General features: G+C 49.9%; 1 protein-coding gene across 3 annotated transcripts in view; it reads right to left on the bottom strand.

The window, feature by feature from the left end:
• Nucleotides 1–27,538, bottom strand: part of PDE2A (phosphodiesterase 2A) — a 456,573-nt gene that overhangs the window by 299,125 nt on the left and 129,910 nt on the right. The window contains exons 1-2 of one of the 3 annotated variants that reach the window (XM_072133792.1): nt 14,089–14,250; nt 2,200–2,275 (exon numbers count right to left, since the gene is read on the bottom strand). In XM_072133792.1, coding sequence (XP_071989893.1) covers nt 2,200–2,275; nt 14,089–14,105 — 93 coding nt within the window. In that variant the 5' untranslated portion in view covers nt 14,106–14,250. Of the gene's footprint in view, nt 1–2,199; nt 2,276–2,450; nt 2,593–14,088; nt 14,251–27,538 lie in introns of those variants that run through there. The other 2 variants (XM_072133791.1, XM_072133790.1) reach the window with 2 other exon arrangements.

Raw genomic sequence — 27,538 nt, 5'->3', positions numbered from 1 at the left:
CAGAGATATCACTGTGTTACATAGGACTGCATGTGATGTCTATTGCATGATCTGTACTTATATTTCTGGGCTGTTGCTCCTTACTAATACTATATACTGTGGTATATGAATATATAAATGCAGCATTATATATAGGATGAGATGTGCGTATAGTTTTGCTGTGTATTATAATAAGTGTACTGTACAATGTGTGTGTACATATATATCTCAAATCAAAGTACAAATATATAAAGTATATAAGTATATAAATCAAAGTATTGATTTTTTTATATTTATGACTATAGGTAGGAAGCATCTAATATTGTAATATACTATGTATGTTTCTATATACCTGCAGTGTATTATGTTATAGTCTGATATGTGCATGTTCTTGAAACTTCTTTGAGGAGACCACCCAATTGTGCAAAGTAAAATGGCCCTTAAAAGGGGCGGGCTGCTCATGGGGGGTTCTTCCATAGGATATAATGGGGGGAATTGGTCAATAAAAATGGACTTTTAAGGAGGGGGTCTTCTCAAAGGGGTGGTCTTCTGGGGGGGGGGGGTTCGCTGCATATAACAGAATATACATATGCTGCCTGTGCTGTATACTAGTAAAATATGTGTATATATTCCTGCAGTATGTTATATATAATTGGCAGTGAATTATATTATAAACTCATGGATGAGATAATTTTGGTCTTTTTGACTCGAAAAACTAAAGAGAAATTACGGAAACCTGAAGGTGCCGGGGTCTCCATCATCTATACTAGTATGTTATAGTATATGATGTATATCCTGCAATATGTCATAGCACATTATATATTATACCTATAGTATGTATTATGTGCAGTGTATTACATTAGAACATGAGATGATATGTATATATATGTATTATACATGTAGCATTTGAAGTATATCCTTTAGTATATTATATTGTATACATTTGCATATGTATATTATGTGATGCATCTCATTAACATGATATATAGGTATTATACGTGTGTCCTTTAGTATCTTATAGTGTATACATATAGATACACTTTATATATGGATATATGTGATGTATCTCTCTCGACGTGAATGACATTATAATATGATGTATATATTTGATACAATATCATGTAATATGATGTATATATATGTTATACTTGTAGCAGGTGATGTGTATCCTCCAGTATCTTATAGTATCTACTGTATATATATATGTTACGTGCTGAGATTTCCCTCCTCATCGCCTCCTGTCACATCGGATAAAATATTTCCAGGAGTTTTCTTGTATTTTAGTCCAATAAACAATCGGACGCCACATGCTAAAAATTAAAAAAACATTATCAGCTGGGGGAGCGGTGCCCAGGACATGCTGGGAGTTGTAGTCTCTATGTGTAAGCGTAACAATGTATCACAATGATGAGAGTCTAATGTTATTCCTCTCCACCAGAGACATGAGCGCCATCTCTCCGAGCCGCTGCCACCCGATGCCCACATTCTGCCAGGCGATGGCTATTGCCACCTTTACCAAACCATCGATCATATCAGGGGGCAGAAGGACCCCACAAGGGGCAAACAAAAACAAGAACCTGTCACTCCCGTGCTCACATCATGCCAACCGCAATATGTATTATAATAAAACATTGTACTACTACTCCCATCCTCCACTGGGACCAGGTGCCAACTGTCATGCCCAGATCCTGCCAACTGTTGCCCAAGTTTGATCAGACTTCAATATTCAATGAAATTTGGAAAAGAGCAATAATAACACATAATACTACAACCCCCACCCTCCTCTGAGAGCCGATGCCAAGAGTCATGCCCTGATATCACCAGGCTGCTGGAACAATTTACAATAACACTGCCCAGGACTACAACCCCCATCCTCCCGTGCTGGCACTTGGATGCCAGGTGGATGTGCAGGAATCCTGGCACTTTATGTGGCACCTGATGCCCAACTTCATCACTTTTAACAACTCTGACCCGGGTACAAAGAGGAGGGAGCGGGCAGAGGAATCCCATGGACTTCTCCTTTAAATGCATCTCCCAGCAGCTGGCACCTTCTGCCCAAATCCTACCAGCCAACAGCTATTGGCACTTTCATCAAATCTCAACAGGACTCTTCCCAAATGGCAGGAATCCTCCAGCAAAGCTTCTTGTGAGGATGTGACAAAAAGTAAGTGCCCCCTCCGTCCCCCCTCCCCCGCCCGGTGCCGGCAGGTGCCCCCTTACCTGTAGGTCTTCTGGGCATCCTCCTCCTCCTGGAGCCGGGGGGTCTTCTGCCTTCAGGAAAGCCTGCTGCCCCCGTCTAAAGAGATGGAGAAGGGCAGTGAGAATGTGCTGCAGGGTGAGGACCATGCTGCCCGGCCCCGGTGCCATGCACACAGCGATCACTCCATGGATGATGGGCACGTCCTGTGTACAGCAGCCGCCCCTCCCCGGTGCCACCCTCTCCCCCACCCCGGCCCCTCCACCACACGCACCTGCTCCCCACAGAGACCGGGCAAGCGGAGCGCAGGATCCACATCACTGCGGTACCGGAGCAGCGGCGACTGCGGGGGGAGCGACTACACCAGAGCCTGCCCCCCGCCCGCCACACCGGGTCCTAGCGCCGGCACCGCGCGCAGCAGCAGCAGGAGGAGGCAGCCGGGGGTCCGCGATGTGCACGGGGGTCTGCACCTCACACTATACATCCGGGGGGCTACACCTCACACTATACACCCGGGGGGGCTACACCTCACACTATACACCGGGGGGCTACACCTCACACTATACACCGGGGGGGCTACACCTCACATTATACACCGGGGGGCTACACCTCACACTATACACCGGGAGGCTACACCTCACATTATACACCGGGGGGCTACACCTCACATTATACACCGGGGGGCTACACCTCACATTATACACCGGGGGGCTACACCTCACACTATACACCGGGGGGCTACACCTCACACTATACACCGGGGGGGGGGGGGCTACACCTCACACTATACACCGGGGGGAGCTACACCTCACACTATACACCGGGGGGGGGGGCTACACCTCACACTATACACCGGGGGGGGGGCTACACCTCACACTATACACCGGGGGGCTACACCTCACACTATACACCCGGGGGCTACACCTCACACTATACTCCGGGGGCTACACCTCACACTATACTCCGGGGGGCTACACCTCACACTATACACCGGGGTCTGCACCTCACACTATACACCGGGGGGCTACACCTCACACTATACACCGGGGGGCTACACCTCACACTATACACCGGGGGGCTACACCTCACACTATACACCGGGGGGCTACACCTCACACTATACACCGGGGGCTACACCTCACACTATACACCGGGGGCTACACCTCACACTATACACCGGGGGGAGCTACACCTCACACTATACACCGGGGGGAGCTACACCTCACACTATACACCGGGGGTCTGCACCTCACACTATACACCGGGGGGCTACACCTCACACTATACACCGGGGGTCTGCACCTCACACTATACACCGGGGGGCTACACCTCACACTATACACCAGGGGGCTACACCTCACACTATACACCAGGGGGCTACACCTCACACTATACACCAGGGGGCTACACCTCACACTATACACCGGGGGGGCTACACCTCACACTATACACCGGGGGGCTACACCTCACACTATACACCGGGGGTCTGCACCTCACACTATACACCGGGGGGCTACACCTCACACTATACACCGGGGGCTACACCTCACACTATACACCGGGGGGAGCTACACCTCACACTATACACCGGGGGGCTACACCTCACACTATACACTGGGGGGCTACACCTCACACTATACACCGGGGGGCTACACCTCACACTATACACCGGGGGGAGCTACACCTCACACTATACACCGGGGGGCTACACCTCACACTATACATCCGGGGGGCTACACCTCACACTATACATCCGGGGGGCTACACCTCACACTATACACCAGGGGGCTACACCGCACACTATACACCGGGGGGCTACACCGCACACTATACACCCGGGGGTCTGCACCTCACACTATACGCCGGGGGGCTACACCTCACACTATACACCGGGGGCTACACCTCACACTATACACCGGGGGGGCTACACCTCACACTATACACCGGGGGCTACACCTCACACTATACACCGGGGGGGCTACACCTCACACTATACACCGGGAGGCTACACCTCACACTATACACTGGGGGGCTACACACCTCACACTATACACTGGGGGGGGCTACACCTCACACTATACACCGGGGGGCTACACACCTCACACTATACACTGGGGGGCTACACCTCACACTATACACCGGGGGGCTACACCTCACACTATACACCGGGGGGCTACACACCTCACACTATACACTGGGGGGCTACACCTCACACTATACACTGGGGGGCTACACCTCACACTATACACCAGGGGTCTGCACCTCACACTATACACCGGGGGGCTACACCTCACACTATACACCAGGGGGCTACACCTCACACTATACACCAGGGGGCTACACCTCACACTATACACCGGGGTCTGCACCTCACACTATACACCCGGGGGGCTACACCTCACACTATACACCGGGGGGCTACACCTCACACTATACAACAGGGGGGCTACACCTCACACTATACACCGGGGGGGGGCTACACCTCACACTATACACCGGGGGGGGCTACACCTCACACTATACACCGGGGGGGGCTACACCTCACACTATACACCGGGGGGGGGGGGCTACACCTCACACTATACACCGGGGGGGGTCTACACCTCACACTATACACCGGGGGGCTACACCTCACACTATACACCGGGGGGCTACACCTCACACTATACACCGGGAGGCTACACCTCACATTATACACCGGGGGGCTACACCTCACACTATACACCGGGGGGCTACACCTCACACTATACACCGGGGGGGGGGGCTACACCTCACACTATACACCGGGGGGCTACACACCTCACTCTATACACTGGGGGGCTACACCTCACACTATACACCGGGGGGGGCTACACCTCACACTATACACCGGGGGCTACACCTCACACTATACACCAGGGGGCTACACCTCACACTATACACCAGGGGGCTACACCTCACACTATACACCGGGGGCTACACCTCACACTATACACCAGGGGGCTACACCTCACACTATACACCGGGGTCTGCACCTCACACTATACACCCGGGGGGCTACACCTCACACTATACACCGGGGGCTACACCTCACACTATACACCGGGGGAGCTACACCTCACACTATACACCGGGGGGGCTACACCTCACACTATACACCGGGGGGCTACACCTCACCATATACACCGGGGGCTACACCTCACCATATACACTGGGGGGGGCTACACCTCACACTATACACTGGGGGGGGCTACACCTCACACTATACACCGGGGGGCTATCTACTACATGATCTGTACTCATAGAGATATCACTGTGTTATCTGTGGTGTTACATAGGACTGCAGGACACATCTACTACATGATCTGTACTCAGAGAGATATCACTGTGTTATCTGTGGTGTTACATAGGACTGCAGGACACATCTACTACATGATCTGTACTCAGAGATATCACTGTGTTATCTGTGGTGTTACATAGGACTGCAGGACACATCTACTACATGATCTGTACTCAGAGATATCACTGTGTTATCTGTGGTGTTACATAGGACTGCAGGACACATCTACTACATGATCTGTACTCAGAGATATCACTGTGTTATCTGTGGTGTTACATAGGACTGCAGGACACATCTACTACATGATCTGTACTCAGAGATATCACTGTGTTATCTGTGATGTTACATAGGACTGCAGGACACATCTACTACATGATCTGTACTCAGAGAGATATCACTGTGTTATATGTGGTGTTACATAGGACTGCAGGACACATCTACTACATGATCTGTACTCAGAGAGATATCACTGTGTTATCTGTGGTGTTACATAGGACTGCAGGACACATCTACTACATGATCTGTACTCAGAGATATCACTGTGTTATCTGTGGTGTTACATAGGACTGCAGGTCACATCTACTACATGATCTGTACTCAGAGATATCACTGTGTTATCTGTGGTGTTACATAGGACTGCAGGACACATCTACTACATGATCTGTACTCAGAGATATCACTGTGTTATCTGTGGTGTTACATAGGACTGCAGGACACATCTACTACATGATCTGTACTCAGAGATATCACTGTGTTATCTGTGGTGTTACATAGGACTGCAGGACACATCTACTACATGATCTGTACTCAGAGATATCACTGTGTTATCTGTGGTGTTACATAGGACTGCAGGGCACATCTACTACATGATCTGTACTCAGAGATATCACTGTGTTATCTGTGGTGTTACATAGGACTGCAGGACACATCTACTACATGATCTGTACTCAGAGATATCACTGTGTTATCTGTGGTGTTACATAGGACTGCAGGACACATCTACTACATGATCTGTACTCAGAGATATCACTGTGTTATCTGTGGTGTTACATAGGACTGCAGGACACATCTACTACATGATCTGTACTCAGAGAGATATCACTGTGTTATCTGTGGCGTTACATGGGACTGCAGCTTGAGCCTCTTGCTGTGAGGGTTTGGTGTAATTACATCAGGTTTATCCTGGGATAAGTCGTTGCGCTTCAGTGATAATAATCATTTATTCAGCAATGAGTTTAATTATAGAGTCTCTTCTCCACTAGAGGGCACTAGATACACGACCTTTCTGCCCTAGTGGTGAAGAGAAGGAACTGCAGGTGAATGGTACTACCTGTGCACGACTAGGCTGGTTGGGTAGGCAAGGTTGAGTTCAGTAAGTAAAGGGACAGAGTATAGTGCCTAGACTGCAGGGTGTGAGACGGCAGCAAGGGGACTGTGTTGTGTGAGACTGCAGCAAATATAGTACCATGAGACTGCAGAAAGTACAGTACCAGGAGACCTTGTGGTGTGAGACTGCAGAAAGTACAGTCCCAGGAGACTTCGTGGTGTGAGACTGCAGAAAGTACAGTACCAGGAGACTACGTGGTGTGAGACTGCAGCAAGTATGGTACCAGGAGACTGCAGAAAGTACAGTACCAGGAGACTACGTGGTGTGAGACTGCAGAACGTACAGCACCAGGATACTACAAGGTGTGAGACTGCAGGAAGTACAGCACCAGGAGACTGCATGGTGTGAGACTGCAAAAAGTATAGTACAAGGAGACCTTGTGGTGTGAGACTGCACAGTCCCAGGAGACTGCATGGTGTGAGACTGTACAGTCCCAGGAGACTGTAGCCCACAGCCGCAGGGGGAGCATTATCAGGAATACTAGGAGATGCCGCACTATTACTCTGCAGGATTATGAGACGATTGCAGATCATCCAGCAGTCCAGTGCTCTATCCCCAATAACTTCTCTATACTAATAAAATGCTCCAGTTTCATGTTATTGAGGGTCCATTACCCAGTGGGGGTCTACGTCTACCGCAGCGGGGGTCCCCATTACCAGTCATTTATGAGGGGAGCTCCTCACATAAGGAATTTCATCATTTCACATGAAGTTCTTTCTCCTGAATATTACCGCCATGCTGTGCACTAAGTAACCGGCGGCTATGAAGAGCGCGGTCATGTGACCGAGCGATTGTTCCCCTTTACACTCAGCTTCCCGGGAGGAATCAGGAGCCGCACCTGTAATAAGCTACTCACACGTAATATATGTACCCAGCAACCTCCAGACAGATTATACACCACCACTAGGGGGAGCTCACTACATACAGATTATACACCACCACTAGGGGGAGATCACTACATACAGATTATACACCACCACTAGGGGGAGCTCACTACATACAGATTATACACCACCACTAGGGGGAGCTCACTACATACAGATTACACACCACCACTAGGGGGAGCTCACTACATACAGATTATACACCACCACTAGGGGGAGCTCAATACATACAGATTACACACCACCACTAGGGGGAGCTCACTACATACAGATTATACACCACCACTAGGGGGAGCTCAATACATACAGATTACACACCACCACTAGGGGGAGCTCACTACATACAGAATATACACCACCACTAGGGGGAGCTTACTACATACAGATTATACACCACCACTAGGGAGAGATCACTACATACAGATTATACACCACCACTAGGGGGAGCTCACTACATACAGATTATACACCACCACTAGAAGGAGCTCACTACATACAGATTATACACCACCACTAGGAGGAGCTCACTACATACAGATTATACACCACCACTAGGGGGAGATCACTACATACAGATTATACACCACCACTAGAAGGAGATCACTACATACAGATTATACACCACCACTAGGGGGAGCTCACTACATACAGATTATACACCACCACTAGGGGGGATCACTACATACAGATTATACACCACCACTAGGGGGAGCTCACTACATACAGATTATACACCACCACTAGGGGAAGCTCACTACTTACAGATTATACACCACCACTAGGGGGAGATCACTACATACGGATTATACAGCCACCACTAGGGGGAGCTCACTACATACAGATTATACACCACCGCTAGGGGGAGCTCACTACATGCAGATTATACACCACCACTAGGGGGAGCTCACTACATACAGATTATACACCACCACTAGGGGGAGCTCACTACATACAGATTATACAGCCACCACTAGGGGGAGATCACTACATACGGATTATACACCACCACTAAGGGGAGCTCACTACATACAGATTATACACCACCACTAGGGGGAGCTCACTACATACAGATTATACAGTGACCACTAGGGGGAGCTCACTACATACAGATTATACAGTGACCACTAGGGGGAGCTCACTACATACAGATTATACAGTGACCACTAGGGGGAGCTCACTACATACAGATTATACACCACCACTAGGGGGAGCTCACTACATACAGATTATACACCACCACTAGGGGGAGCTCACTACATACATATTATACAGCCACCACTAGGGGGAGCTCACTACATACAGATTATACACCACCACTAGGGGGAGCTCACTACATACAGATTATACATCACCACTAGGGGGAGCTCACTACATACAGATTATACACCACCACTAGGGGGAGCTCACTACATACAGGTTATACAGCCACCACTAGAGGGAGATCACTACATACAGATTATACACCACCACTAGGGGGAGCTCACTACATACAGATTATACAGTGACCACTAGGGGGAGATCACTACATACGGATTATACACCACCACTAAGGGGAGCTCACTACATACAGATTATACAACACCACTAGGGGGAGCTCACTACATACAGATTATACAGTGACCACTAGGGGGAGCTCACTACATACAGATTATACAGTGACCACTAGGGGGAGCTCACTACATACAGATTATACAGTGACCACTAGGGGGAGCTCACTACATACAGATTATACACCACCACTAGGGGGAGCTCACTACATACAGATTATACACCACCACTAGGGGGAGCTCACTACATACATATTATACAGCCACCACTAGGGGGAGCTCACTACATACAGATTATACACCACCACTAGGGGGAGATCACTACATACACATTATACAGCCACCACAAGGAGGAGCTCACTACATACAGATTATACACCACCACTAGAGGGAGCTCAATACATACAGATTATACAACCACCACTAGGGGGAGATCACTACATACAGATTATACACCACCACTAGGGGGAGAACACTACATACAGATTATATACCACCAGTAGGGGGGAATCACTACATACAGATTATACACCACCACTGGGGGGAGCTCACTACATACAGATTTACACCACCACTAGGGGGAGATCACTACATACAGATTATACACCACCACTAGGGGGAGCTCACTACATACAGATTATGCACCACCACTAGGGGGAGCACACTACATACAAATTATATACCACCACTAGGGGGAGATCACTACATACAGATTATACACCGCCACTAGGGGAGCTCACTACATACAGATTATACAGTCACCACTAGGGGGAGATCACTACATACAGATTATACACCACCACTAGGGGGAGCTCACTACATACAGATTATACAGTCACCACTAGGGGGAGATCACTACATACAGATTATACACCACCACTAGGGGGAGCTCACTACATACAGAGTATTTAGTCACCACTAGGGGGAGCTCACTACATACAGATTATACATCACCACTAGGGGGAGCTCACTACATACAGATTATACAGTCACCACTAGGGGGAGATCACTACATACAGATTATACACCACCACTAGGGGGAGCTCACTACATACAGAGTATTTAGTCACCACTAGGGGGAGCTCACTACATACAGATTATACACCACCACTAGGGGGAGCTCACTACATACAGATTATACACCACCACTAGGGGGAGATCACTACATACATATTATACACCACCACTAGGAGGAGCTCACTACATACAGATTATACAGTCACCACTAGGGGGAGATCACTACATACAGAGTATTTAGTCACCACTAGGGGGAGATCACTACATACAGAGTATTTAGTCACCACTAGGGGGAGATCACTACATACAGATTATACACCACCACTAGGGGGAGATCACTACATACAGATTATACACCACCACTAGGGGGAGATCACTACATACAGAGTATTTAGTCACCACTAGGGGGAGCTCCTCGCATACATATCATGCAGCTGAATGTGTAGCAGGAAAACCACAGAAGAAGTCAAAGTGATCCTAGACTATTACAGTCCAGGGATTTGGATGGTGAAGCAGGATAACAGTGGGTGGATTAGGATTATCACGCGGGAAGTGTAAGAAGTAGTTGGGTATCTGTGGATAAACATTTTCCTTTTTGGTCTGGATAAAGACTTTGGGATGTGATTGTTAGGGAAGATACACAGGACGGACTCTAAGGAGGATTATAGAGGAAGGAATTAGGCTTCTCTGACCGGATTAGTGCAACAGATTCAGGAATTTCTGTCGGATAAACAGCAAGTTTTTTCTGTGATACGGCTACTAAATTCAGAGAGATTATAGGGAAATTCTGGAATATCAGGGGGTAGACTGGGGCGGGGTGGGGGGCACATGGAGAAGTTCTGTGGCCTCAGTCACAGGCTCAACTCTATAGGTGCTCTATATGGCGCCATTATTACTGCTCTCTGCTGCTGTATTATTTATGCACTGGTATATGTGCTGCTTATGGTATTAATTGTGCTCTGTATGGCGGTATTACTTCACATCACACATAGCGCCTGTCACATCACACATAGCACATCACATATAGCGCCTATCAAATCACACATAGCACCTGTCACATCACACATAGCGCCTGTCACATCACACATAGCACCTGTTACATCACACATAGCGCCAGTCACATCACACATAGCCCCTGACACATAGCAACTGTCACATCACACATAGCAACTGTCACATCACACATAGCAACTGTCACATCACACATAGCAACTGTCACATCACACATAGCAACTGTCACATCACACATAGCGCCAGTCACATCACACATAGCGCCAGTCACATCACACATAGCAACTGTCACATCACACATAGCAACTGTCACATCACACATAGCCCCTGTCACATCACACATAGCCCCTATCACATCACACATAGCCCCTATCACATCACACATAGCCCCTATCACATCACACATAGCGCCTGTCACATCACACATAGCGCCTGTCACATCACACATAGCCCCTGTCACATCACACATAGCACCTGTCACATCACACATAGCGCCTGTCACATCACACATAGCGCCTGTCACATCACACATAGCGCCTGTCACATCACACATAGCCCCTATCACATCACACATAGCGCCTGTCACATCACACATAGCGCCTGTCACATCACACATAGCCCCTGTCACATCACACATAGCCCCTGTCACATCACACATAGCGCCTGTCACATCACACATAGCGCCTGTCACATCACACATAGCGCCTGTCACATCACACATAGCGCCTGTCACATCACACAAAGCGCCTGTCACATCACACATAGCGCCTGTCACATCACACATAGCGCCTGTCACATCACACATAGCACCTGTCACATCACACATAGCGCCTGTCACATCACACATAGCACCTGTCACATCACACAAAGCCCCTGTCACATCACACATAGCACCCGTCACATCACACATAGCACCTGTCACATCACACATAGCACCTGTCACATCACACATAGCACCTGTCACATCACACATAGCACCTGTCACATCACACATAGCGCCTGTCACATCACACATAGCGCCTGTCACATCTGTAAGTGAATCCTACAGGTCATAAGGGTACACAGCTCTCCTGCAGGCAAGTGTATGATGCTGCACATAGCACCCAATCAGGAGGAAACTACAAGAATGTTTACTGCACATCTGAATACAATGTAGCAATGTGCTGCCCCCGTAGATAGTGTTACAGTATAGTCTCTACAATGTAACAGTCCAATTCCTCCCTCCACAGACATTGTAGCAATGTGCTGCCCCCTGTAGACAGTGTTACAGTATAGTCTCTACAATGTAACAGTCCAATTCCTCCCTCCACAGACATTGTAGCAATGTGCTGCCCCCTGCAGATAGTGTTACAGTATAGTCTCTACAATGTAACAGTCCCATTCCTCCCTCCATAGACATTGTAGCAATGTGCTGCCCCCTGCAGATAGTGTTACAGTATAGTCTCTACAATGTAACAGTCCAATTCCTCCCTCCACAGACATTGTAGCAATGTGCTGCCCCCTGCAGATAGTGTTACAGTATAGTCTCTACAATGTAACAGTCCCATTCCTCCCTCCATAGACATTGTAGCAATGTGCTGCCCCCTGTAGACAGTGTTACAGTATAGTCTCTACAATGTAACAGTCCCATTCCTCCCACCATAAACAAGGGGCAAATTTACTTACCCGGTCCAGTCACGAACCAGCAGCGCGTTCTCTGACGCTGATCGGGTCTGCCGGGATTCACTAAGGTTGTGCGCCCGATATCCACCAGGTGTCGCTGCTGCGCCGAGGTCCGCTGGAGTTCACCTTCGACACAAATTCTTTTTTAAATTCAGCGGTTTTTCCGAATCCGCCGGGTTGTCCGACAGCCACGCCACCGCCGCCCCCCCCCCCCCCCCCTCATTTCTGTCGCGTAAAAAGCCGGCGAAAGTGCACGATTCAGACCCTTAGTAAATGAGCCCCAGTGTAGCAATATGATTCCCCCTGCAGATAGTGTTACAGTATAGTCTCTACAATGTAACAGTTCCATTCCTCCCTCCATAGACATTGTAGCCATGTGCTGCCCCCTGCAGATAGTGTTACAGTATAGTCTCTACAATGTAACAGTTCCATTCCTCCCTCCATAGACATTGTAGCCATGTGCTGCCCCCTGCAGATAGTGTTATGGTATCGTCTCTACAATGTAACAGTTCCATTCCTCCTTCCATAGACATTGTAGCCATGTGCTGCCCCCTGCAGATAGTGTTATAGTATAGTTTCTAAAATGTAACAGTCCCATTCCTCCCTCCATAGGGGGGCACAAAGGGGCTCATTTACTAAGGGTCACACACTGCACTCAAGTCTTACTGTGGGCTTTTTTTGGGGATTACACGGCTTTCACAAGTATTGCGCTGGGATTGTGTTGCACGTCTTTTGGCACAGCTGCGCTGCTTCCATGTGATACAAATTAGGGGCCGGGCCGTTGGACTATCCGACTGATTCGGACTGAGCGCGGGATTTAACTTTCAAATTTTGTCGCAAACCAAGCGCTTACATGCACCAGGAAGAAGAAGGTGAACTCTGTCAGGCCTGAGCGGGGAAGCGACACAAGCAGGATATCAGTACACGATCTTAGTGATTTGCGCACAGCACATTATCGTCGGACAATACACTTTCTGTGAACTCCAGCGGGAATGTAAGTAAATGTGCCCCACAGTATCCATGTGCTGCCCCCTGTAGATAGTGTTACAGTATGGTCTCTACAATGTCCCCTCTATTGTCGGTACCTGCGGCAGGATCCCATCTCCCTGGCTCTGGAGACCCGTTTCCCTTCACATACAGGTGCTGGGGATCGGGTGTCACCTCTCTTGTGTCCTGGAGAGTCTCGTGTTACCTGACGTGTCACCTGCGTCACTGACTTGTAGAAACACGAGGAATCCGGTGTTATGAGTTATATTCATATTTTCAGTCATTGTTAAAGTGAAACACACCCGATTATTACACGTTGTGCAAGTGTCTGGGGAAGGAAGCGGAATCTTCCGCAACTATTCCTCCATCTCAACAGCCCTCGCCTTGTCACCAAAGCCCTCTCCTTGTCACCACAGCCCCTCCATGTCACCACAGCCCCTCCATGTCACCTCAGCCCCTCCATGTCACCTCAGCCCTTCCATGTCACTACAGACCCCTCCATGTCACTACAGACCCCTCCATGTCACCTCAGCCCCTCCATGTCACCTCAGCCCCTCCATGTCACCACAGCCCCTTCATGTCACTACAGCCCCGCCATGTCACCTCATCCACTCCTTGTCATCATAGCCCCTCCATGTCACCACAGCCCCCTCCATGTCACCTCAGCCCCTCCATGTCACCTCAGCCCCTCCATGTCACCTCAGCCCCTCCATGTCACCACAGCCCCTCCATGTCACTACAGCCCCGCCATGTCCCTCATCCCCTCCATGTCACCACAGCCCCTCCATGTCACCTCAGCCCCTCCATGTCACCTCAGCCCCTCCATGTCACCACAGCCCCTCCATGTCACCACAGCCCCTCCATGTCACTACAGCCCCGCCATGTCCCTCATCCCCTCCATGTCACCTCAGCCCCGCCATGTCACCTCATCCCCTCCATGTCACCTCATCCCCTCCATGTCACCTCAGCCTCTCCATGTCACCACAGCCCCTCCATGTCATCATAGCCCCTCCATGTCACTACAGCCCCGCCATGTCACCTCATCCCCTCCATGTCACCACAGCCCCTCCATGTCACCACAGCCCCTCCATGTCACCACAGCCCCTCCATGTCACCTCATCCCCTCCATGTCATCATAGCCCCTCCATGTCACTACAGTCCCTCCATGTCACCACAGCCCCTCTATGTCACCACAGCCCCTCCATGTCACCACAGCTCCCTATATGTCACCACAGCCCCCTCTATGTCATTATAGCTCCCTATATGTCACCACAGCCACATGTTGTAACAGCTTTCACAATGTCACTTATAACGATATGTTGGCTGCCGTTTGTCCTATAACTGCCCATTCCTGTGGCTGTCCCCTCCATGTTGTATCTGCCCTCTCTATGTTGTGGCTGCCCCCTCTATCCTCTGGCTGCCCCCTCCATGTTGTGGCTGCCCCCTCCATCCTCTGGCTGCCCCCTCCATGTTGCGGCTGCCCCCTCTATCCTCTGGCTGCCCCCTCTATCCTCTGGCTGCCCCCTCCATGTTGCGGCTGCTCCCTCCATCCTCTGGCTGCCCTCTCCATGTTGCGGCTGCCCCCTCTATCCTCTGGCTGCCCTCTCCATGTTGCGGCTGCCCTCTCCATGTTGTGGCTGCCCCCTCTATCCTTTGGCTGCCCTCTCCATGTTGTGGCTGCCCCCTCTATCCTCTGGCTGCCCTCTCCATATTGCGGCTGCCCCCTCTATCCTCTGGCTGCCCTCTCCATGTTGCGGCTGCCCTCTCCATGTTGTGGCTGCCCCCTCTATCCTTTGGCTGCCCTCTCCATGTTGTGGCTGCCCCCTCTATCCTCTGGCTGCCCTCTCCATGTTGCGGCTGCCCTCTTCATGTTGTGGCTGCCCCCTCTATCCTTTGGCTGCCCTCTCCATGTTGTGGCTGCCCCCTCTATCCTTTGGCTGCCCTCCCCATGTTGTGGCTGCCCCCTCTATCCTCCGGCTGCCCCCTCCATGTTGTGGCTGCCCCCTCTATCCTCCGGCTGCCCCCTCCATGTTGTGGCTGCCCCCTCTATCCTCTGGCTGTCCTCTCCATGTTGTGGCTGCCCCCTCTATCCTCTGGCTGCCCTCTCCATGTTGCGGCTGCCCCCTCTATCCTCTGGCTGCCCTCTCCATGTTGCGGCTGCCCCCTCTATCCTCTGGCTGCCCTCTCCATGTTGCGGCTGCCCCCTCTATCCTCTGGCTGCCCTCTCCATGTTGCGGCTGCCCTCTCCATGTTGTGGCTGCCCCCTCTATCCTTTGGCTGCCCTCTCCATGTTGTGGCTGCCCCCTCTATCCTCTGGCTGCCCTCTCCATATTGCGGCTGCCCCCTCTATCCTCTGGCTGCCCTCTCCATGTTGCGGCTGCCCTCTCCATGTTGTGGCTGCCCCCTCTATCCTTTGGCTGCCCTCTCCATGTTGTGGCTGCCCCCTCTATCCTCTGGCTGCCCTCTCCATGTTGCGGCTGCCCTCTTCATGTTGTGGCTGCCCCCTCTATCCTTTGGCTGCCCTCTCCATGTTGTGGCTGCCCCCTCTATCCTTTGGCTGCCCTCCCCATGTTGTGGCTGCCCCCTCTATCCTCCGGCTGCCCCCTCCATGTTGTGGCTGCCCCCTCTATCCTCCGGCTGCCCCCTCCATGTTGTGGCTGCCCCCTCTATCCTCTGGCTGTCCTCTCCATGTTGTGGCTGCCCCCTCTATCCTCTGGCTGCCCTCTCCATGTTGCGGCTGCCCCCTCTATCCTCTGGCTGCCCTCTCCATGTTGCGGCTGCCCCCTCTATCCTCTGGCTGCCCTCTCCATGTTGCGGCTGCCCCCTCTATCCTCTGGCTGCCCTCTCCATGTTGCGGCTGCCCCCTCTATCCTCTGGCTGCCCTCTCCATGTTGCGACTGCCCCCTCTATCCTCTGGCTGCCCCCTCCATGTTGTGGCTGCCCCCTCTATCCTCTGGCTGCCCTCTCCATGTTGCGGCTGCCCCCTCTATCCTCTGGCTGCCCTCTCCATGTTGTGGCTGCCCCCTCTATCCTCTGGCTGCCCTCTCCATGTTGCGGCTGCCCCCTCTATCCTCTGGCTGCCCTCTCCATGTTGCGACTGCCCCCTCTATCCTCTGGCTGCCCCCTCCATGTTGTGGCTGCCCCCTCTATCCTCTGGCTGCCCTCTCCATGTTGCGGCTGCCCCCTCTATCCTCTGGCTGCCCTCTCCATGTTGCGACTGCCCCCTCTATCCTCTGGCTGCCCCCTCTATCCTCTGGCTGCCCCCTCCATGTTGTGGCTGCCCCCTCTATCCTTTGGCTGCCCCCTCCATGTTGCGGCTGCCCCCTCTATCCTCTGGCTGTCCTCTCCATGTTGTGGCTGCCCCCTCTATCCTCTGGCTGTCCTCTCCATGTTGTGGCTGCCCCCTCTATCCTCTGGCTGCCCTCTCCATGTTGTGGCTGCCCCCTCTATCCTCCGGCTGCCCCCTCCATGTTGTGGCTGCCCCCTCCATCCTCTGACTGCCCTCTCCATGTTGTGGCTGCCCCCTCTATGCTCTGGCTGCCCTCTCCATGTTGTGGCTGCCCCCTCTATCCTCTGGCTGCCCTCTCCATGTTGTGGCTGCCCTCTCCATGTTGTGGCTGCCCCCTCCATGTTGTGGCTGCCCCCTCTATCCTTTGGCTGCCCTCTCCATGTTGTGGCTGCCCCCTCTATCCTCTGGCTGTCCTCTCCATGTTGTGGCTGCCCCCTCTATCCTCTGGCTGCCCCCTCCATGTTGTGGCTGCCCTCTCCATGTTGTGGCTGCCCCCTCTATCCTCTGGCTGCCCTCTCCATGTTGTGGCTGCCCCCTCTATCCTCCGGCTGCCCCCTCCATGTTGTGGCTGCCCCCTCTATCCTCTGGCTGCCCTCTCCATGTTGTGGCTGCCCCCTCTATCCTCTGGCTGCCCTCTCCATGTTGTGGCTGCCCCCTCTATCCTCCGGCTGCCCCCTCCATGTTGTGGCTGCCCCCTCTATCCTCTGGCTGCCCTCTCCATGTTGTGGCTGCCCCCTCTATCCTCCGGCTGCCGCCTCCATGTTGTGGCTGCCCCCTCTATCCTCTGGCTGTTCCCTCTATCCTCTGGCTGCCCCCTCCATGTTGTATCTGCCCCCTCTATCCTCTGGCTGCCCTCTCCATGTTGTGGCTGCCCCCTCTATGCTCTGGCTGCCCTCTCCATGTTGTGGCTGCCCCCTCTATCCTCTGGCTGCCCCCTCCATGTTGTGGCTGCCCTCTCCATGTTGTGGCTGCCCCCTCTATCCTCTGGCTGCCCCCTCCATGTTGTATCTGCCCCCTCTATCGTCTGGCTGCCCTCTCCATGTTGTGGCTGCCCCCTCTATGCTCTGGCTGCCCTCTCCATGTTGTGGCTGCCCCCTCTATCCTCTGGCTGCCCCCTCCATGTTGTGGCTGCCCCCTCTATCCTCTGGCTGCCCCCTCCATGTTGTATCTGCCCCCTCTATCCTCTGGCTGCCCTCTCCATGTTGTGGCTGCCCTCTCCATGTTGTGGCTGCCCCCTCTATCCTCTGGCTGCCCTCTCCATGTTGTGGCTGCCCCCTCTATCCTCCGGCTGCCCCCTCCATGTTGTGGCTGCCCCCTCTATCCTCTGGCTGCCCTCTCCATGTTGTGGCTTCCCCCTCCATGTTGTGGCTGCCCCCTCTATCCTCTGGCTGCCCTCTCCATGTTGTGGCTGCCCCCTCTCTCCTCTGGCTGCCCTCTCCATGTTGTGGCTGCCCTCTCCATGTTGTGGCTGCCCTCTCCATGTTGTGGCTGCCCCCTCTATCCTCCGGCTGGATCTGTGTGTCGGTACAGATGCCATTACTCTGTAATACACAATTATTCAACAATTTCATTCAATACAAAAACAATTTTCATGTGAATCCTGGTAGATTGGCTGAGCGCTGATTATGGAGAACAGAACGTCCACACATCAGTGAGTGCGCCAGCAGCCGGACCCGGGTAATGTGTGCCCTACGCCTCATCTTATCTGCTGTGTACTAATCCTGACTGACAATGTATACTCTAGTCACCTCCAAAGCAGCACATACATGTAGCACCATGTGGCTGGACAAGGTCTTGAATCCATCTATCTATGAGGATATATTTAGAGAATTGTTGACACAAAGACTTTTTTCAACATATTTTGCGGTTTTCTTCTCAATGTACACAAAGTTATTAGAAGTTAGATGAAAGTCAGTGAAGTCTACGCTGAGTCACAGAGCGAATCAACCACGGACACATCCAGGAGAGGAGATAATTATCTGAAGTGTTTACAGAGGGAGCAGCTCCCTCCATACACAAGGAAGAGGTGATGTATCTCCAATACACGAGATAAGGAGATAGAAAGGCAAAACATAGAGGTCAGGACTATGGTCAGATTAGGAACCTGGTGGGTTTTCTACCGCTGTGCTATGTGGCCTGATTGTTTTATACCTGTCTTCTTGTTGCTGGGGTTTCTGCATTACCTGCTGCTGTTTTTAGGTCTCAGTTTTTTTTTATTTGTATTGTCCTATCACGAATATCCAGGCCCCATTTCATGCTGGTTTTGTCATTCAGTATTTGTCAGGTATTATTGTATCTGCAGATTATCCCTGGATCTGTTCTGTAGGAACATGTATACTTTCTAGTAGCTTGTTTCTTTGTCTGTTCTCTTGTATTCACTCACCACTTTCCCGTCTGTTCTCTTGTAGTCTCTCACCACTTTCCTGTCTGTTCTCTTGTAGTCACTCACCACTTTCCTGTCTGTTCTCTTGTAGTCACTCACCACTTTCCTGTCTGTTCTCTTGTAGTCACTCACCACTTTCCTGTCTGTGCACTTGTAGTCACTCACCACTTTCCTGTCTGTTCTCTTGTAGTCACTCACCACTTTCCTGTCTGTTCTCTTGTATTCACTCACCACTTTCCTGTCTGTTCTCTTGTAGTCACTCACCACTTTCCAGTCTGTTCTCTTGTAGTCACTCACCACTTTCCCGTCTGTTCTCTTGTAGTCACTCACCACTTTCCCGTCTGTTCTCTTGTAGTCTCTCACCACTTTCCTGTCTGTTCTCTTGTAGTCACTCACCACTTTCCTGTCTGTTCTCTTGTAGTCACTCACCACTTTCCTGCCTGTTGTCTTGTAGTCACTCACCACTTTCCAGTCTGTTCTCTTGTAGTCACTCACCACTTTCCTGTCTGTTCTCTTGTAGTCACTCAGCACTTTCCTGCCTGTTCTCTTGTAGTCACTCACCACTTTCCTGTCTGTTCTCTTGTAGTCTCTCACCACTTTCCTGTCTGTTCTCTTGTAGTCTCTCACCACTTTCCTGTCTGTTCTCTTGTAGTCACTCACCACTTTCCTGTCTGTTCTCTTGTAGTCACTCACCACTTTCCCGTCTGTTCTCTTGTAGTCTCTCACCACTTTCCTGTCTGTTCTCTTGTAGTCACTCACCACTTTCCCGTCTGTTCTCTTGTAGTCTCTCACCACTTTCCTGTCTGTTCTCTTGTAGTCACTCACCACTTTCCTGCCTGTTCTCTTGTAGTCACTCACCACTTTCCTGTCTGTTCTCTTGTAGTCACTCACCACTTTCCTGTCTGTTCTCTTGTAGTCTCTCACCACTTTCCAGTCTGTTCTCTTGTAGTCTCTCACCACTTTCCAGTCTGTTCTCTTGTAGTCACTCACCACTTTCCTGCCTGTTCTCTTGTAGTCACTCACCACTTTCCTGTCTGTTCTCTTGTAGTCACTCACCACTTTCCTGTCTGTTCTCTTGTAGTCACTCACCACTTTCCTGTCTGTTCTCTTGTAGTCACTCACCACTTTCCTGTCTGTTCTCTTGTAGTCACTCACCACACTACACAGGATGGACATCATCTCCACCACACACTACACAGGATGGACATCATCTCCACCACACACTACACAGGATGGACATCATCTCCACCACACACTACACAGGATGGACATCATCTCCACCACACACTACACAGGATGGACATCATCTCCTCCACACACTACACAGGATGGACATCATCTCCTCCGCACACTACACAGGATGGACATCATCTCCTCCGCACACTACACAGGATGGACATCATCTCCTCCACACACTACACAGGATGGACATCATCTCCTCCACACACTACACAGGATGGACATCATCTCCTCCACACACTACACAGGATGGACATCATCTCCACCACACACTACACAGGATGGACATCATCTCCTCCACACACTACACAGGATGGACATCATCTCCACCACACACTACACAGGATGGACATCATCTCCACCACACACTACACAGGATGGACATCATCTCCTCCGCACACTACACAGGATGGACATCATCTCCACCACACACTACACGGGATGGACATCATCTCCACCGCACACTACACAGGATGGACATCATCTCCTCCACACACTACACAGGATGGACATCATCTCCACCACACACTACACAGGATGGACATCATCTCCACCACACACTACACAGGATGGACATCATCTCCACCACACACTACACAGGATGGACATCATCTCCACCACACACTACACAGGATGGACATCATCTCCAGTGTCTGAGGAAACTTAAGGAGGCCACAGAGTTTCTCTCCTTATTTGAGGGGACCACATGAGAAGTGGATAGATTGGAGTTGGGGGTCTGCTGCTGATTTTGAAAGCGTAATTCCTGGTTAAGAGACTGCTCCTAGTTAGAGGGTCGACCAGTTGACCACATCCATAGTCACATGACCCTAGTTGACCACATCCATAGTCACATGACCCTAGTTGACCACATCCATAGTCACATGACCCTAGTTGACCACATGACCACATCCATAGTCACATGACCCTAGTTGACCACATGACCACATCCATAGTCACATGACCCTAGTTGACCACATGACCACATCCATAGTCACATGACCCTAGTTGACCACATGACCACATCCATAGTCACATGACCCTAGTTGACCACATCCATAGTCACATGACCCTAGTTGACCACATGACCACATCCATAGTCACATGACCCTAGTTGACCACATGACCACTTCCCATCTGCACCCATAGTTTGTCCTCCATGAGCACCTGGAAAGTAACATTACTGGAGGAAAGTTCTGGAGATCCGATCTGTGGTGACAGCTGTAATAAATCACCAGGTTCTAGTTGTCAGTCACGTCGCCCTCCGATTGTCGCTGTGTCACGCCGTCGTCTGTCCGTGTCTTAGTGTGGACGCATTTCGGGCCGATATCATCTCAAGTGCCACAATTCATTAAGGATTTTATCTTCAGCTGCTAATTACTGCCAGATCCTCTGCAGGATAATAACCGGAGCCCGAGGAGCAGAGGCCACACAAAGCCTGCAGTGTGAACAGTGGCAGATAAACCGCGCCGCGCTGGAGAGCAGGACATGGAGCAGACACCTGCCGCCATCACCAGGTACTTCATCTCCTCCAGGGAATCAGCATGTCTGCAGACTGTATCACACAGGAGAGGGTTAGATACAGATCAGACTGCATCACACAGGAGAGGATTAGATACACAGCTCAGCAGGCAGTATCACACAGGAGAAGATTAGATACACAGCTCAGCAGACTGCATCACACAGGAGAGGGTTAGATACAGATCAGACTGTATCACACAGGAGAGGATCAGATACAGATCAGACTATCACACAGGAGAGGATTAGATACAGATCAGACTGTATCACACAGGAGAGGATTAGATACAGATCAGACTGTATCACACAGGAGAGGATTAGATACAGATCAGACCGTATCACACAGGAGAGGATTAGATACAGATCAGACCGTATCACACAGGAGAGGATTAGATACAGATCAGACCGTATCACACAGGAGAGGATTAGATACAGATCAGACCGTATCACACAGGAGAGGATTAGATACAGATCAGACTGTATCACACAGGAGAGGATTAGATACAGATCAGACTATCACACAGGAGAGGATTAGATACACAGCTCAGCAGACTGTATCACACAGGATGGGATTAGATACACAGCTCAGCAGGTAGTATCACACAGGATAGGATTACATACACAGCTCAGCAGACAGTATCACACAGGAGAGGATTAGATACACAGCTCAGCAGACAGTATCACACAGGATAGGATTCGATACACAGCTCAGCAGACAGTATCACAGGGGATGGGATTAGATACACAGTTTAGCAGCCAGTATCACACAGGATAGGATTAGATACACAGCTCAGCAGACAGTATCACACAGGATAGGATTAGATACACAGCTCAGCAGACAGTATCACAGGGGATGGGATTAGATACACAGTTTAGCAGCCAGTATCACACAGGATAGGATTAGATACACAGCTCAGCAGACAGTATCACAGGGGATGGGATTAGATACACAGCTCAGCAGACAGTATCACAGGGGATAGGATTAGATACACAGCTCAGCAGACAGTATCACACAGGATAGGATTAGATACACAGTTAAGCAGACAGCATCACACAGGATAGGATTAGATACACAGCTCAGCAGGCAGTATCACACAGGATAGGATTAGATACACAGCTCATCAGGCAGTATCACACAGGATAGGATTAGATACACAGCTCAGCAGACAGTATCACACAGGATAGGATTAGATACACAGCTCAGCAGACAGTATCACACAGGAGAGGATTAGATACACAGCTCAGCAGGCAGTATCACACAGGAGAGGATTAGATACACAGCTCAGCAGGTAGTATCACACAGGATAGGATTAGATACACAGCTCAGCAGACAGTATCACAGGGGATGGGATTAGATACACAGCCCAGCAGGCAGTATCACACAGGATAGGATTAGATACACAGCTCAGCAGACAGTATCACAGGGGATGGGATTAGATACACAGCTCAGCAGACAGTATCACCCAGGATAGGATTAGATACACAGCTCAGCAGACAGTATCACAGGGGATGGGATTAGATACACAGTTTAGCAGACAGTATCACATATGCAACACCCCTGCTGATGCATAGGCAAGGGGGTAGTTGTGAATAAGTCCCTCTACCTGTCAGGACCAATATGGTGACCCTGCGCAACTCACCCAAGGGATAATGCAGGGAGATCTCAGGTAATCTGCAGCCTCTGCCTGGAAAGGCAATAGTTAAATGGGTGTAAGATGCTACCACCTGACCAGGGGGAGCACATGGTCCAGACCTCATGGTCTTTCCCTACAGCAGCAGTCCAGTCTGCAGTGGTCTTTTGAGCACATGGTCTGAGTGTAGAGACACAGCGCACCTTCAGTTACAGAAACCAATCCCAGGAACTGACTCAGGAGACTCTAATCCAGAGCTGCAGCTTCCACAGTTTGGACACAGCTCCAATTATCCCAGCCTCCATCTACTACCAGGCTGGTGCTTTATTCCTGAGGATACTACCTGCTGAGCTATGTATCTAATCCTATCCTGTGTGATACTGCCTGCTGAGCTGTGTATCTAATCCTATCCTGTGTGATACTGCCTTCTGAGCTATGTATCTAATCCTATCCTGTGTGATACAGTTTGCTGAGCTGTGTATCTAATCCTATCCTGTGTGATACTGTCTGCTGAGCTGTGTATCTAATCCTATCCTGTGTGATACTGTCTGCTGAGCTGTGTATCTAATCCTATCCTGTGTGATACTGTCTGCTGAGCTGTGTATCTAATCCTATCCTGTGTGATACTGTCTGCTGAGCTATGTATCTAATCCTCTCCTGTGTGATACTGTCTGCTGAGCTGTGTATCTAATCCTCTCCTGTGTGATACTGTCTGCTGCACTATGTATCTAATCCTATCCTGTGTGATACTGTCTGCTGAGCTGTGTATCTAATCCTATCCTGTGTGATACTGCCTGCTGAGCTGTGTATCTCATCCTATCCTGTGTGATACTGTCTGCTGAGCTGTGTATCTAATCCTCTCCTGTGTGATACTTCCTGCTGAGCTGTGTATCTAATCCTATCCTGTGTGATACTGGCTGCTAAACTGTGTATCTAATCCCATCCCCTGTGATACTGTCTGCTGAGCTGTGTATCTAATCCTATCCTGTGTGATACTGTCTGCTGAGCTGTGTATCTAATCCTATCCTGTGTGATACTGCCTGCTGAGCTGTGTATCTAATCCTATCCTGTGTGATACTGCCTGCTGAGCTGTGTATCTAATCCTATCCTGTGTGATACTGCCTGCTTAGCTGTGTATCTAATCCTATCCTGTGTGATACTGCCTGCTGAGCTGTGTATCTAATCTTATCCTGTGTGATACTGCCTGCTGAGCTGTGTATCTAATCCTATCCTGTGTGATACTGCCTGCTGAGCTGTGTATCTAATCCTCTCCTGTGTGATACAGTCTGCTGAGCTGTGTATCTAATCCTATCCTGTGTGATACTGGCTGCTAAACTGTGTATCTAATCCCATCCCGTGTGATACTGTCTGCTGAGCTTTGTATCTAATCCCATCCTGTGTGATACAGTCTGCTGAGCTGTGTATCTAATCCTATCCTGTGTGATACTGCCTGCTGAGCTGTGTATCTAATCCTATCCTGTGTGATACAGTCTGCTGAGCTGTGTATCTAAGCCTATCCTGTGTGATACTGCCTGCTGAGCTGTGTATCTAATACTATCCAGTGTGATACTGTCTGCTGAGCTGTGTATCTAATCCTATCCTGTGTGATACTGGCTGCTGAGCTGTGTATCTAATCCTATCCAGTGTGATACTGTCTGCTGAGCTGTGTATCTAATCCTATCCTGTGTGATACTGTCTGCTGAGCTGTGTATCTAATCCTATCCTGTGTGATACTGCCTGTGATACTGGTTCTGCCTGCTGAGCTGTGTATCTAATCATATCCTGTGTGTTACTGCCTGCTGAGCTGTGTATCTAATCCTATCCTGTGTGATACTGCCTGCTAAACTGTGTATCTAATCCCATCCCGTGTGATACTGTCTGCTGAGCTTTGTATCTAATCCCATCCTGTGTGATACAGTCTGCTGAGCTGTGTATCTAATCCTATCCTGTGTGATACTGCCTGCTGAGCTGTGTATCTAATCCTATCCTGTGTGATACAGTCTGCTGAGCTGTGTATCTAATCTTATCCTGTGTGATACTGTCTGCTGAGCTGTGTATCTAATCCTATCCTGTGTGATACTGCCTGCTGAGCTGTGTATCTAATCCTATCCTGTGTGATACTGTCTGCTGAGCTGTGTATCTAATCCTATCCTGTGTGATACTGTCTGCTGAGCTGTGTATCTAATCCTATCCTGTGTGATACTGTCTGCTGAGCTGTGTATCTAATCCTATCCAGTGTGATACTGTCTGCTGAGCTGTGTGTCTAATCCTCTCCTGTGTGATACTGTCTGCTGAGCTGTGTATCTAATCCTATCCTGTGTGATACTGTCTGCTGAGCTGTGTATCTAATCCTATCCTGTGTGATACTGTCTGCTGAGCTGTGTATCTAATCCTCTCCTGTGTGATACTGTCTGCTGAGCTGTGTATCTAATCCTATCCTGTGTGATACTGTCTGCTGAGCTGTGTATCTAATCCTCTCCTGTGTGATACTGTCTGCTGAGCTGTGTATCTAATCCTCTCCTGTGTGATACTGTCTGCTGAGCTGTGTATCTAATCCTATCCTGTGTGATACTGTCTGCTGAGCTGTGTATCTAATCCTATCCTGTGTGATACTGTCTGCTGCGCTGTGTATCTAATCCTATCCTGTGTGATACTGTCTGCTGAGCTGTGTATCTAATCCTATCCTGTGTGATACTGCCTGCTGAGCTGTGTATCTAATCCTATCCTGTGTGATACTGTCTGCTGAGCGGTGTATCTAATCCTATCCTTTGTGATACTGCCTGCTGAGCTGTGTATCTAATCCCATCCTGTGTGATACTGTCTGCTGAGCTGTGTATCTAATCCTATCCTGTGTGATACAGTCTGCTGAGCTGTGTATCTAATCCTATGCTGTGTGATACTGCCTGCTGAGCTGTGTATCTAATCCTCTCCTGTGTGATACAGTCTTTTGATCTTGTATCTAATCCTATCCTGTGTGATACTGGCTGCTGAGCTGTGTATCTAATCCTATCCTGTGTGATACTGGCTGCTGAGCTGTGTATCTAATACTATTCTGTGTGATACCATCTGCTGAGCTGTGTATCTAATCCCATCCTGTGTGATACTGTCTGCTGAGCTGTGTATCTAATCCTATCCTGTGTGATACTGGCTGCTGAGCTGTGTATCTAATCCTATCCTGTGTGATACTGGCTGCTGAGCTGTGTATCTAATCCTATCCTGTGTGATAGGATAGTATCACACATGATGGGATTAGATACAGCAGAACACTCTTTATAACATGTTAGGACTTCTAGAACCTTCTGGATGGGTGCTGGGTGCCTGCAGATGACATCTCTCCATGAGACATAACATAATAAGCGATGGATAATGTGACGCTTCTCTCCGGGATAATAATGGGATTACATCTTTATAACGATGATGAAAATCCCGATGGTAAGAGCCGGACTCCTAGGACCCCAATATCACAGCATTACTGGGGGCTTATGTTATCC

Source organism: Engystomops pustulosus, chromosome 2 (assembly GCF_040894005.1).
Source record: "Engystomops pustulosus chromosome 2, aEngPut4.maternal, whole genome shotgun sequence".
In the NCBI taxonomy this organism is placed as follows: Eukaryota; Metazoa; Chordata; class Amphibia; order Anura; family Leptodactylidae; genus Engystomops; species Engystomops pustulosus.
The sequence above is the reverse complement of the archived record's forward strand: the minus strand, read 5'-3'. Positions and strand labels throughout refer to the sequence as shown.